Source organism: Sebastes umbrosus, chromosome 21 (assembly GCF_015220745.1).
Source record: "Sebastes umbrosus isolate fSebUmb1 chromosome 21, fSebUmb1.pri, whole genome shotgun sequence".
NCBI classification, from domain to species: domain Eukaryota; kingdom Metazoa; phylum Chordata; class Actinopteri; order Perciformes; family Sebastidae; genus Sebastes; species Sebastes umbrosus.
This window is the reverse complement of record NC_051289.1, coordinates 10,952,951-10,968,076: the sequence shown is the minus strand read 5'-3', so window position 1 is coordinate 10,968,076 and position 15,126 is coordinate 10,952,951. Positions and strand designations below refer to the sequence as shown.

The following is a 15,126-nucleotide window of genomic DNA, read 5'->3' as shown; positions in this document are numbered from 1 at the left end:
ATGGGAGAACATAATTCTGGACGTCTCGCTGTGATAGCGGTGTCTGTTGTCGGCTTTGCCATAAGTTTGGTGTTCAATGGGCTGTCTGTAGTTGGAGTTGGTGAGTCAAAGCTTTGTGAACTTATACAGGATGTTATTGTGAATGGGCACAAATATTAGTTTAACACTTTACATTCCTCTCCGTTCTCACTCATTGTTTGCGTTTTCCTCCCGATAGGTCCTTATGTAACCACCACAGCCAACGTGTCTGCTGTGTTTGACACCCAGATCACACCTTCAGGATGGACCTTTAACATCTGGAGCGTCATCTACGTCTGGCTGACGGCAATGATCATCTACATCGTCGCGGGACTTTGCAGAAAGTTGCGGCCAACTTTTTTTATTCTCTTGTTTAAAGCTGAAGTTGGTAACTTTCAGCAAATATGATAAAAGGTTATTAGAAAGTTTGTGACCCAGCCGCCATGTTGAGGCCATTTGAGGTGAGAAATAGGCATTACAGCAACAGAATCTTGATTCATTATTGATCTGCAGCCGTCAATCACTGCTCGCAAAACTCGCGAAACTCGCAAACTCGCAAACTCCGATCAAACAGTCAAACGAGTTTGGTGGTTTTCCTTCGGCGCTGTGAAATCTTGCAAATGCCATTAGGAGCACTAGGAGGAGGCCGTGGAACATGATCTTTTTTCACAGATTATCTCTCATGCACTATACTGTCAGGATATTGAGTGCTCCAGGGATGATGTATTTTTGTAGGCCAACCAGGAAGTTAGCATAGGAACCGGAAGTGTTAAAATGTTAAGTCATTTACGGGTTTTAGGACTCATTCCTGCAGCACTCTATAGTGAGTTTGATAAAAATAACTTTTTATCATATTTGCTCAAAGTTACCAACTGCAGCTTAAAAACACTTAAAATATTGTAAACCTTTTTCAAACGGCCAAACCCGGGTCAGTTAGGAAGAACAAATAGAAATCTGTGTTTTTACAATCCCTTTGTTCATGGATACCAGATGTGAGACAAATTTAGGAAGTGTCATCTGCTGTAAGAGCCACAGAAAATAATAGTTGCCTAAACTGACAATCACTGTTCTGTGGATATTTTCACCAACTTACAGACTGAAAGTATTTGTCTTTTCTTGTAGGAATGGTAACGGCTACGTTTACTGCAGCCCTCCAGTGTTGCCGTATGGATTCTTCATTAGCTGGTGCCTCAATCTGTGTTTCAATATCGGCTGGCTGCTTGTTTGGGACAGAGGGTAAGAATGGCTCCTGTGATTATTGTTTGGAAACTAGGCATCCTAATTTAAACGGTCGTATTTCATCTCATAATTAAATGTGTTTTTCTGCTGTTCTTTGTGCCTCTCTGAAGAGAGATGATCATCGCACTGGTTTTTCTCGTCCTGGTCATCCTCACAAACTACTCCATGATATGCTTCATCTGCCACGGACTTCATGTTTATGGAGCCTGGCTTAAGAAGTACCACAGAGTAGACCTGTGGCTCATCCGTGTGCTGGTTAGTACCACAAATATGCAGTATTTGCATTATTAAGCTTGCATGTGCCAGGTTCTATGAGTTGTTCATATGTAGTTCAAATAATGTGGTTTGTGTATACAATGTTTAAAGCATATTTATGCCATATTTGCAGGTTCAGAATGGTGTGATGATATACACAACATGGACAACCATTGCAACACTAATCAACCTGAGCATTGTGCTGACTTATGATGTAAAGCTGTCCCCAGCGGATGCTGCAACCATCTCGTACTCTGTTTTGGCGGTCGTGCTGGCTGTGTGGTAAATGCTCTTCTCTTGGAAAACACTTATTTATTAGATAAGTAATGTGCAGAGTCATCAGTGAGATTCTGAAGGAAATGTGTGTTTGTGCTGCGTGTTTCTCAGGTTTGTTTTGGAAAACTTTGTCCTTGACAAACACGTGCGGTACATCCTCGTCATCTACCCGGTTGTGATCTGGGCGCTGTCTGGGAACCTGGACAAAAACTTTGATGCTGAATCACCAAGCCGTAACGGCATCTTCATTGGTAAGATAACTCCATGTTCATAATTTGTGACAAATGTATGATAATCTCTATAATCAGCTTGTACACATCACACCAACAAAATGTAAATAACCACAATATTGATAAAAAATAACTAAGCACTTATTCTAAAGTATTACTTATTGTGACTTTATATCCACAGTAAAGCAAATTTCGACCCCATTTGAAACCCAATGTTACCATTTTACCTCCAATGTAAGAGGAAATATAAGAATGCCAACTCTTGCATCTGACCACAAACATCTGTTAGAAGGTTGTACTAACTAGATTTTCTTCTCTTAGTTGTGCTGCTGGCTCTAGCCTGTGTGCTGTTCGTCATTCGGCTTGTGTTGGTGGTTTGGAGACACATCAGACAGCCGCTCTACACAGACGTCAGTCCTGAAGCCATGGAGCCGATGGAGAAAAAGCAGAAAAAGATATTCCGCTAAACATTTTTATGATATATAACACACAGAAACTTGATGTCATGTATCATAGAAAATAGTTGTTTGGCATTACTTTGTTGATAATCATGAGAACAAATGTTTAATTTTGACAATTTGAATAAATGTTGTAAAATTCTGATCACATACAGTATGATTTAAAGTGCAATCTGGTAAAGTTTGCATAGTTAATAGAATTCAATTAGTGATATTCTTCTCAACTTTGGCTGACTGATCTCTGACCCTTTTATGGCTCTTTTCTAACATATTTATTGCCAACACAACACATTAGGCTCTGATAAGGAGACTATTACAACACTACACAGAGCGACAAAACTGTAATCATTCACCTCACGGTATGTTTTTAACATTTCCAATAGTTTACAGTATGTTAGTTTTGTATCAAATGCCAACTTATATGTCGATGGTAATGTATTTTTATCATTTTGACATATTTATTTGGAATAAAGTATTCATGCAATTTATCATGTATGATATCAACTGTTTAAACAGTTCAACAGTTTGGGCTCTTTTATCATAAATAGGGATGCACCAATTCAACTTTTTCAGTCCCGATACCGATAGCGATATCTGAGTTTATAAGGTATCGGCCGATACAGAGTACCGATCCTATACCATTGTTTAATCAATAAGCTGTATGCCTCACTGTGTGGAAGTGACTGGGATCATTATTTTATGTGTAAAGCAACATCAGGCTTGACTTAAACATTGAACAAAAATATGAACCATTTAAATAGAAGGAAGTATAAAAATAGGAGCAGTATATACAGTACTGACAATAAACAGACTATTAACAAAATTGCACAAGTGGAAAATGATATTGCACAGTGCGAATGAATGAAATTCCACCTGAAAATATCAGGTTATTGTCAGTATTTCATGTAGATATATGTTGCTACTCCAAAAGCCTAACATCAGGACATTATCAAATATCATTCAATTTTTACTGTTATTCTCTGTCTTTATAGTTACACATTTTTTCAAACTATAAGTTACACATGCAACACTATGATGGAGTATTAGGGCCATATTGAGGAAAAAAAAATCTGAGATTTCAAGAATAAAGTCATAACTTTACGAGAAAAAAAGTCGTAAAATTACGAGAATAAAATAATAATTTTACCAGAAAAAGTCGTAATATTACGAGAATAAAGTGGTAATTTTACGAGAAAACAAGTCGTAATATTACGAGAATAAAGTCGTAATTTTATGAGAAAAAGTCATAATATTACGAGAATAAAGTTGTAATTTTACGGGAATAAAGTCATAATTTTCACGTATTATTTATTTATTTATTGTTATTTATTCTCGTAATATTATGACTTCTTTTCTCGTAAAATTAAGACTTTATTCTCTTAATATTACGACTTCTTTTCTCGTAAAGTTATGACTTTATTCTCGTAATATTATGACTTTATTTATTGACTTTTTTTCTCAATATGGCCCTAATACTCCGTAGTACAACACAGCAAAACAAAACAAAACAAAACAAAACTTATTTGAATTCTTATTATCATATCTTTTCAATTATATGTTTAATTATCTGTAATCTCAATAGCTATATATCATTAATTGTATGTTTTTATCATTGGATATCTCCTCAAGGGTGAGAGGTTGGCATGAAATCAATGTTTGATTAGATTTAACCATGACTAACCTTCTTTTAATACATCCATGTGACTAACCTGTAGGGGGCAGCTACACGAAGCAACAGCTGAAGTCTGCCGGAAAATAAAGTATAGAAGAAGAAGAACATCCTGTGAAAGTTCTGGGTATAAGATTCCCTGAGCATAGTCTTTCAGGCAGCAAGCCAATGGCAATCCAGGGCTTTGTCCACCAGCAACAAACTCCACCAGTCACTGTCAGTCACTTTTATGTTATACTTTTACTACACTCAAGTACATGTTATAGATTTAAGGCACAGATGTATAGGATGGAAATGAAAGGCACAAGTACACAATTCATCTGGGTGCCTGCTCATGTTGGTGTGGAGGGAAATGAGCAAGTAGATATTCTGGCCAAACAAACACTCAGAATTAAGAATATTGAATTACAAGTTCCATTAAGTAAAGCTGAGGCTATAAGCCATTCATCAAGACATTATGCACAAACAGTATGGCAGGAGTATTGGGATGATCAGGAAACTGGAAGACATGTACAAAAACATGTTGGAGCAGGAAAAGAAGGGAAGAAAATGTCATCACTCCACTGAGAATTGGACATACAGGTCTTAACCATACATTATATAGAATAGGCAAGCACCCACCTGGGAAATTCACATATTGTAATCAACCAGAAACTGTCGAACATGTACTGATACACTGCAGGAATTACAGTATCCAGAGGAATCACCTTTTACAGTCACTAAGGAAGGCAAAACATCAGGACTATTCATTGACAGGTCTATTGGGGAATACAGCAGATAACATATACAGTGAAATTATTCCTTTTTTAAGAGAAACTGATTTAGTTAAACGAATCTAGAGTTTTCCTCATTATTATTATTATCATTATTATTATTATTATTATTATATATTTTTTTATTATTAGTAATTTTATTTTATTTTTTATTTTGTTTCTGCACAATCTCCTGTTCCACACTCCAGTCCAGATGGTGAGTTTTCCTCATTATTATTATTATTATTATTATTATTATTATTATAATATATATGTATTTTTTATTATTATTAATTGTATTTTATTTTTTTATTTTGTTTCTGCACAATCTCCTGTTCCACACTCCATTCCAGATGGTGAGTTTTCCTCATTATTATTATTATTATTATTATTATTATTATTATTATTATTATTATTATTATTATATATTTCTTTTATTTTTTTATTTTTTATTATTATTATTATTATTTATTTTCTATTTTGTTCTTAAGAGACACAGGATTGGTGGGTACTACTAACTTTTTTACTGCCTTTTTACTAACATGTTTTTGGAACTGTGATGCTGGAAAATTTCCCTCGGGATTAATACAGTTACTATCTATCTATCTATTTATCTATCTATCTAGAATTTAAGAATGTGTAAAATTACATGATGTTACAGACTCTACAGTAGGTGGCGGTATGCAGCTTAAAGCTGGTTGCAATCCACCCGAAACTGAGAGAAGAACAAGTAGTGTTGCCTGTAAGGCTTCACTTAGGGCAACAAAACTCAACCCTCTCCTCAGGGTGCGCGGCAAAATACAAACAGTCAGTAGCGCCGTTGTTGTGATTGTTGTCAAACGGGCGACACAGCTGGCTCATATGTATCATATTATATTATATAAGCGTTCCTAACTTGATCTTTTTGGAGAGCGGATTCATATAAATGCATTCTGGGGGGATATAACCGAGTAATAATATCAGTTATATTGAAGCCAACATAATAGCTAGCTGAGCTAAGCTAACCGTTAGCATAACTCACTAACGTCGTCGTTAAAAAGACAAACCTCAACATAAATGGAGACAAAGTACCTTACCTTGGTAAGTTAGCGTCTTCTTTTCTGTGTTTTTGTATTTTTCTGTTGCACTAGTGAGGAAAGTTTTGTTTACAAACATGTAAATAAACTACATCTATGGATGTAACTTACCTGTACACTCAGTTGCTGCCAGGTTGCTAAGTAACGTTATGATAACTGTTACTATGGTTAACTATAACCATGGCAACAACCATGAAACAGTTTCATCTTCATGGTCATTTTGGAGGCTGTAGTTTAAATGGTAATACTGAGGGGTGTTTCTAATATTCCCATTATCCTGTGCAGCTTAGTTATAAAAAACAATGACTGTTGCATTAGTTAAATATGATTGTTAGCAGGTAAACATTGTTTACATTGAGAGTAGTCGCTAGTAACCTTCTCCATATCTTTTATTCTGTTTACAGAAGAGACCTAAAAGGAAACTCTGCTACTCTACAAACAAGGAAAAGAGGTACGTTTGTAAAGTATGTATGTGCTCTGTGTGAGTGAGCTTTCTTTTTGTTTTAAAGCCAGAAGCCAAAGCTTGTTTGTTCCTTGTTACTGATTGAGAGTTCAATCATCCAATCCACCAAACAACTCAAAGCAAGAGTCAATACCAACAGGAGAATACACTGTTTACCATTGGCAGAGCATTTTGGCAATTTTTTCTTGGGCGCTACCCACATAATCAGCTGTGCTGCTCATCCCACAAATACATGATCCTTACAAGTTGGACATCATTGTGAAGGTAAATAAACAGGCTTTCCAACGATGTAAAATACAATGCCAATTAGCATTGTAACAACAGAGAAATAATCCACCAAACACAAGTTTCCGAACTTTTTCCCCCAGTTTATTTATGTGCTCTGTGAGTGAGTTTTTAAAGCCAGAAACAAGAGAGCTGAAACGTTGTATTGTTATATGCTACTTATATGTCTTTCTCTAACATTGGCCTTTTGGGAGTTTTAAATATTTTGTGTGTAATGCAGATTTAGTGGTATTGAGTGTCTCTTTTGAAATGTTGGCCTTACAGCTATCATATTAACCTGACCTTTGTGTTTTCAGCCCATCTAAATGGAAAGTACCGCTGACATTGGGAGACATTGACAGGATGTTTGATGACTTGGGTGAGTTGAATGTGTAATTGTTTTGCTTTAATGTTTTGCAGTTTGTTTTGCATTTTCAGTATGTTAACCTATACTTAACTATTCTTTTCAGATCCATCCTCATATGATAAAATTGACCTATCGCCCCCATCTCCTCTGCTCCAGACATTTGATACTGAGACAAACCAGTGTGAGAGAGAGGCTTCAACAGTCCCACAGAAGGGACACGTAATGGAAAAACTTCCAAGATGCCAAATGGTAATGTACAGTCTGTCACTACAGTGACTTCTGCTGATATCACAAATAAGTAGTCTAAAAGTGTCTTGCTCCTATGTTCGATAATAAAGGCAAAATATCTTAAATATCTGAGATGCGTCTTTTGAATGTAGCAGACAAGTCTCTGATGGTTTATTTTAATATGTAAAGGTGTTTAGTTTTGTGTTTTTGTCACTGATAAGCAGCTGTTCATTGCTGTTATGTCGGTTATTAGACTCAGCAGCTCTTGTATATCTCTTCATGGGCTTTCTTGAAGTAGACAAGATTTGATGCCCTTAGGTGTGTTGAGCCTTTAAATGTATTTTTTCTAACTCTTTAGGATCTTGAAGGACATGTACTGCATCCTGCAACAAGGTCACCCAGTCCTAGACTAGTCATTGGTAAGAGACTCAAACCCTGAGAAAATACATGGTGTTTCTAAATTCACACATTTTAATGTTGATACATGTCCTTTGCACTTTTATTTTGTAGAAATATTTTTCTTGTTAAAAGTTGCTGCTTTTGTTGTTGCAGATTTTGACATCCCATTTAAAGCACATATGCCTGTGAAGACTTCCAGCCCTATTGAGGGGAATATGGTTGTTGAAGTGCTGGACAATGAAAAAGACCAGGTTGTGTGCCCGCTGCTCTTTGCCTGTGAAGATGAAGATAAAGAAAAAGCAAACACGGAGCCTCCGCTCCTCCAGAAACCACAGTGCACTGGCCACGTCACAGAGGAGTAAGTCATTATTAATGTATTTCATGTAAGAAGCAAGTTGTTTGTATAAAGTGTGATACACTGATTGTCCACACTAACAACGGGTGCCAGTGTAATTTCACTTGATAATTTACAGCACATTTCTTTCAATAATTGTCCTTTCCTCTAGAAGAGATGACTTTGAGTTCGAGTCTCCTCCACGCAGGGTTGTTATTAGCAAACCTCAGATGTCCAGTTGCAAAAACGAGGTGGAGGGATCAAGGTAATTTTTAATTCTCACTGTAATGATTAGTTTAATGCAAGCACCCAAATACTCCATTAGTACCTTGCGGATGCAATACACAATACGCAAGTGACCATTGCAGTATGAAAGGTTCATTTTGTGTTTTGATGTTTGACCTTTAATTGTCTGGTGTCTGTGTTCATTACTTGGATGTTTGCCGTTTCAGATTTTGCACTTATGTTATATGTATGTGATGTATATTTACTTTTTTGCTGTAGCAAAGAGAGTCACCCAGTCAAAGTAAAAACACCCAAGAAACCTCAAACACCTGTTTTGGAGAGCAAAAGAAAAGCACCAAGGTAAGAAGTGATGACTTTTTAATGTATAGTCACAATTATTTTGTGTTTTCATTTTAGATCTAGTGACCTAACATTACTGGATATTTGAGGCCAATAACCATATCAGCATTTAATACCTGGATTTACTATTTGACTATAATGTACTGGCCGATATTCAAGTTTCAAGTCCCTTGAATTTGATCGTTAAAGAGTTGTTACAAAGATATGTACTATGGCAGAATATTTTATAAATGTAAAATAAGCTTTATTATAAATATGAGAGTCAGAATAAAAGAGAAGTCTAATTATAACATAATATATTGTAGAATATAATAGTAACTTAACTGTAAATTAAATACAATTAAAATTATGACAAATATGTGTCATAAATATGAGTGTCAAATATAGGTACATGCATGTGTAGTCCAAAGAGTTTATAATAAAAACTAATATAAAAAAACAAAATAAAAACTCAATTGTTTAATGCAACAGTACAGAATATTTTGCAATTTTTAATTTAACTGAAGAACTTAATTTAGTCATTTCTGTTTTTTCTTGTTGTTTATTCCCAGGCAAGAAACAGCAGACCCACCTGTGTCAGCAGCGCGACAGGAGCCTGAACTCGCAGCTCCTAAGAGAAAAACTGAAAATGTTAATAGGGTGCCATCGGTGGGGTCCACCTGTATCAGAAAACATGACATGACAGCTTTTCTTAAGCAGCTTACAGAGGCTGGAAAGCCCAAACCCTCAAGGTGAGTTGAGATAAGAGTACACCTTAATAAGTTGTTGCTATGGTGCCTTCTTATTGAGAAATGCAAACAACCAAAATATGTTTACAAAGTAATGCCTCTTGTGCTTAAACATAAAAACGAATAATTATTAATCCATTTATTTGTTTTTTAGTTCCAGGACGATTCTGCCAGTGGTGAAAGTACCCACTCCTCCCCCTGAGCTAGAGGATGACTTCCTGATTCTGGAGGATGAACCTCTTTGGATTTCCATCCCAAGTAAAACTGGCACCCGTAAGAATCACAGACTGAGCAGAACTTCCAGCACCGACAAAGACAGCTCAACAGACAAGGGCACAAAGGATAGCCCACCAGAGACTGCACAAAAACAGCAGGAATCTGAACGGACAAAGAGCAAACTGGGAAGTCAAACGGTCAATCAGAAAACGAAGATGAGAGGGAAAGAGAAGAAGAATGAGGTGACTGAGCCTGGAAATGAAAAGAATGAATTGTCTGGTCCTGAAGATCTGCCCGCAGGCGACGAAATGGAAGAAGAGAAACCAAACAAAAAGAAACAACGACTAAAGAAGGTACCTTATAAACAAAGTGACGAGGAAGAAGAGCAACCGAAAGACGGACCCAGCGGGGAAGAAAAACCCGCTCGGAAAACAGAAAAGAAAGCTCAAAGATTGGAGTCTTTAAAAGTTGGGAATGAAAATGCCAAGACGAGCAGGGCTACGCCATTAAAGAGGGGCAGAAAAGTGACGCAGGGATCTGATGCAGTAAAGCAGATGATGGATGTTGAGGCTGGGAAGGAGCAAAGTTCCAGCAGCGAGGAGCACGCAGATGCTGAAGACCTGGGTTCACTTTCAGGTAAGGACCTCCTACTGTTCAAATCTCTTCCTATGTTTTGACATTTAACCTTTCTGCTAGCTGCTATTATCATAGGTTAATCAATGTAAATGTTTCTAAATGTATATGCTGCTGTTGTGGCTCTCACAAGTTGACAGATAACATCAATATTTTTGTTAATAGAACAACTGTTTTAAAACTGGAAAGTAAAATATGTCCAACCTTGAGCCTCACTGACATTTAGGTAGTGAATGAATTGGTATATTCTGAATATTTAGTTTCAAATGTTGAAATCTGAAGACCTTTATTTTTAATAGTAGAAACAGCTGTGACTCAAATGTAATACAGAAATGAAAAAAGTGTGTTATCAAAAAATGTCTTGGATGAGATATTACCAGTTTTTCATGGTTTGGCTATACATTATTTATTTATTTATTTTTTTAAATCCCCATTCTACAAAGTGGTTGCTAGTTTGCAGTCCAAACCAAACAACAACAATAAAAACACATAAAAAAATAGGTAATTGTACATAAGAATAGTAGACACTAGAAACTTGTAAGGACAGAAAACACATTTTCTAAATAAATGACAATGAAAATGAATGTATTAGAAAATATTTTTATTAAAGATGCAGTGTGAAATGTATGAACATTTTATTGAAAAGCAGTAGAAAATGTATTTCAAGCATCTCATTGAACATCTATACTGATGACAGTATCGGAAACGCGTCAAATACTGCCCAAAATTAAAAAAGTACGCCAGTCTATGCACCGATCTGATACCAATTTATTAACCCAGAAAAAAATCTACTTGTTTAACTGGAAATCAATTCTTCTTCGCTGGTATTGGTTCGCCACTCGGTATTGGCCGATACTGCAAGTTCAGGTATCGGAATAGGTATCAGGAAGGAAAAAATGGTATTGGAACACCTCTAATCTCTAACAGCATTTTATATATATAGATTTTTTCCCCACAGACAAAGAAATTACGACTTCTGAAGCGCAGTCAGAAAAGGATTTTGCAGCTGAAAGGGATAAACACAAAAAACTAGCGGTTGGGTCTGAATGGAGTTCATCTGAAGACGATCAGATTCTTGGGAATAGGAAAAGGAGGCATCGGATCACAGAGGAACCAAAGGTCACAGACAACCAGCCGACACTCAAGAAGTCGAAACAGCACAACAAGGAGCCCAGCGCAGCAGAAGCACCTTCACCTGTAAAGGCGAAGGAGGACAGAGTTTTAAAGAAAAGAAATCAGACACAACGTGCACCGTCATCCAGTCAGGATAGGAATATAGCTAAAGAAAAGAAAACCAAACAGAACAAAAACAGAAATACAAGACGAGACACACGACCATACGAAGTAGTTCACACGACTGAGGCCGAGCAGTTTGAAGAGCAGGAGCAGCAGGAGGTCGCGGACCAGGACCTGGATGTACATAGCCCTTTGGTCCTCACACAGAGAAGCCACATCCTTAACTCAGGTAAGGAAGTTCTCTTTATTTAAGGAAAAGTACCAGTACATAAGTATTATCAGCAAAATGTACTTGAAATCTGTTTTTAGTAAGGTACAAACTGACTTACTAAGATGTGATGTTTTACAGGGGAGCAGGTATTTCAAAGAGTATACCATCATACCCCTAGTGAAAAACTGTCCATCACACCAGCGTCCGTCTCTCCCCGAGGACCTCAGGAGCAGCTCAGGACAGCAGAATCAGGGAGACGGAGGAGAAAAACTCCCGGGAACTGGTGGACGGTTGACGACGTGCATGAAGACGTGGAGAGCATCTCCTCGCAGCAGCAGAAGCAGAAGCAGAAGCAGAAGCAGAAGCAGAAGCAGAAGCGAGAACCTCATCAGGAAAGAAAAAAGCAGAGCCGATCCCCTCGACTCGGGACTCCTAAAAATGGCAACGTGGCCGTCTCATCAAAACCAGCTCCCGTGCCTTTTTTAGAAATGACACCATTGTCGGCTCCAAAGACCGTGAAACGCTCTCTGGCCACGTTTAAAGACATTTTAGAGTCGGTCACAGAGACCCCGACTGTGGTCAGCAGGAGAGAAGCAGGTCAGAGGAACAGACGTAAAGTCGCCGCCCGTCCTGCTGAGGAAGTCGCTGCTAGTGACTGTCCAATATCCAGTAAGACTGATGGAGGTATTCTCAGTATGGATACTGGTGAACCCAGGAACACAGACAACAGCCCTCCCAACCACGAGATCCCACCGGACAGCAGGTGTCAGTCAGAAGACAGGTAAGGACAAGTCTGAATGTCGTTACTCTTGTCTGTATAAGTTGTTTTTATCATTTTTAATGAATCTATTTTTTGGCAGGTCAAAAACCCTCAGAAGTGGTCCGTCCTCCATGATTGGGCTGAAAGAGTACGAGGAGGATGACGGCTCGAGTATGTTTTTAATTATGTTAAATACATTAATATATACATATACTAGGGGGGGTTTGACCATTGGTGATTGTTGTAAAATATTTACACAGTGAGATTTTTGATAAATAATCATCAGTAATGTGGATATAATGACTAAATGCAAATAACAGAACAGTCTGGCAAGTTCAGAAAATTACATCACTTTACTGTAATACAGCCTTTAAAACCATGAAAAGACAGCACTATCGCCATAGTATGATATCCAAAATCTAAGACGATATCTACGCTCATATCGCAATGTCGATATAATATCAATATATTGCCCAGCCTTAACATATACTTTGTAATTCAATCAGATTTTGTAAATTCAGTATGTAATTTATTTACTTCAGTCACCTCATTATTTTAAGTGTTTTCCCAAACATTTTCTTGTTTAAATTTGATAATTTAACAAACAATTTTTAAAGTGTACAAGTAATGTATACAACTCTTAAGCTCCACTCCTTATCGCCCTGAAAATACACATTTTGATACAGCAATTATTGCTAATAAGGAATGAATAATAATCATTAACATACTTCAAACTTCTATTGATCAAGAATAAGAATGCAAGTGGTGATACTCAGTGTTGTTTTGAACTGTCTGTTAAAATGAACAAACTGCATGTACACACTGGACTACATACATCAAATTTTAAATCAAATTTTATTTAGGCGTAGAGTCAATGTGCTTCAAATAAAAACAAAAAAAAGGCACGGATCATATATGACAAAACATATAAGATAAGAGGGTATTACAGTAAAAGGGGAATAAGATAATACGGTATTATTAAGAATGGAATAATAACAATAAGAATACTGATTCTAAAATAAAAGTTTTACCCGTTAACCACACACATGACTGTAAAGATGTATGCAGCCCAATGCATGTACACTATGTGTAACTCCAACTAAAAAAACAGGGTTGTGACTCACCAGCAGAAGCCTACATTTAATGTTGATTGTTGCCAGACTGCCATATTTACACTGAGCCCTTTCACCTTCTGTGGTGAACTAAAGATGCAGCAGCTGAGCCTTTGACGCCTGGATATGTAGCTGATGTCACCAGTTCAAACAGCCCGAACTAGTGGTTTCACTGCTAACCTTTTTTATCGTTAGCCGTCCCTTTTTTTTTTATTTAAATGATTAACATCTACTATTGTCTTTACTTTGTTCCAGTTCTGATGCCACCCAGAGTCCGCGCTGCTCTCTCTGTATCAGATCTGTGTGCTCCTCCTCTCAGACCGCTGGTCCTACAGACGAAGGATGAGGCCAACCTGAAGGAGTGGTTTAAGAGCCTCTGGTCCAACCCTGTCGGCAGTAAGAACATATTATGTCTGTTTTAAATCATTTATAGATGTATTTGCTGTGAATTTATAAATACAGGAAACTCGTAGAAAGGACTTTATGCTGCTTCTTCTTCTTCTGTAATGTAGACAACATGTTTGTAATCAAGTATTATCATTATAAAACACAAGTAGTTATTGGCCAGACGGGTCATTGAATCATTTCTACTGTTTGACATTGTTGCAGAAGGTGCTGTGGTCACTCCAGACCAGTTTGACTGGTACTTCTATCAAGGCAGAGCTATTGGCTTGCAGGTGGAGCTGAACGGTGGCTCCTTCTGTAACGGGAAGATCCTGATGGGCTCCTACATGAAGAAGCCTCTGTGGGTGGATCACAGCGCCACAACAGTCAGTACACACTTCTCATATGATTGTGTTTTACTCATTATATTCTCCCTCTCTGTCCTCTTGAGATCTTGAAAGTGTTTTATTAATAATGGTTTCCTCTCATTGTTGTGTTTTTAAAGGTTTTTAACTTATTAACAAGCTCTGTGAGTGTAACCATCGACAGCAAGGAATCCCGCTTCCATCCCGGACAATCCTTTATGGTACCATGTGGTAAGAATATGATATCAGATTTGAGATGTACACCTATGAAAATTAAGTTTTTTGTTTGAGTTTTACTGATCTTTACTGTTCTGCTCACGCAGGACACGCTTACAGCCTCCAGAACGTCACTGCTCAGCCTGCAGTTCTGTACTTCACCAGGATGTCAGCAGAAAGTTCAGATTGAAGTTATATAATTGGATAACCAGCCACATGTTTCTAAGAAACAACCCTGAATATGTAAAAACATTTTTTTAAAAAGACTGGGGATGTATTTCATTATTTTTGAATTTAAATTGACTTACTTTCTGTATTGAAATATAAGCTGTAAATAGGAAAAAAATAAAACGTTTGGTTAGTTTTTAAAGAAGTAATTCCTTAGCTGTGATTAATAAAATTCTGTTGAAACAAATGAACATGATTTGTAAATAAGGTTTTGTGCTTGTTTGAGTTTTATTTGGCCATTTCCTACTATTGTGCATGTGTTGTTTCCAGCCTCTGAGGGGCAGTGTGCAGCTGTAGTCCAGCACTCTACCAAACCACAATATGCAACACGAAGAACTCTACAACCAGAACTGTATTCCAGGAGACTGTATATGTATTTATATTTATATGAGTGGTGAGGGCCTGAAATTACGTTTTTTTCCTC

General features: G+C 37.2%; 2 protein-coding genes across 3 annotated transcripts; both read left to right on the top strand.

Moving 5' to 3' along the window:
• On the top strand, positions 1–2,688 carry LOC119480938. The gene is made up of 7 exons (XM_037757596.1): positions 1–100; positions 218–362; positions 1,141–1,254; positions 1,368–1,512; positions 1,646–1,794; positions 1,900–2,039; positions 2,340–2,688. Exons 1-7 carry the CDS (start codon positions 1–3, stop codon positions 2,483–2,485), a joined length of 939 nt encoding a protein of 312 aa, XP_037613524.1. The 3' UTR covers positions 2,486–2,688.
• A 2,957-nt stretch (positions 2,689–5,645) lies between these two features.
• On the top strand, positions 5,646–14,909 carry si:ch211-161h7.4 (trichohyalin). Of its 2 annotated transcripts, none has more exons than XM_037757430.1 (17): positions 5,646–5,977; positions 6,378–6,424; positions 7,018–7,079; positions 7,171–7,316; positions 7,654–7,714; positions 7,848–8,052; positions 8,204–8,293; positions 8,533–8,613; positions 9,165–9,344; positions 9,496–10,193; positions 11,149–11,655; positions 11,776–12,418; positions 12,498–12,568; positions 13,765–13,905; positions 14,119–14,279; positions 14,399–14,489; positions 14,582–14,909. In XM_037757430.1, exons 1-17 carry the CDS (start codon positions 5,954–5,956, stop codon positions 14,662–14,664), a joined length of 3,291 nt encoding a protein of 1,096 aa, XP_037613358.1. In that variant the 5' UTR covers positions 5,646–5,953; the 3' UTR covers positions 14,665–14,909. The 2 variants fall into 2 exon arrangements, with proteins under 2 accessions (XP_037613358.1, XP_037613357.1); XM_037757429.1 differs by having other exon boundaries at positions 5,647–5,977; positions 8,201–8,293.
• Positions 14,910–15,126: the final 217 nt, after the last annotated feature.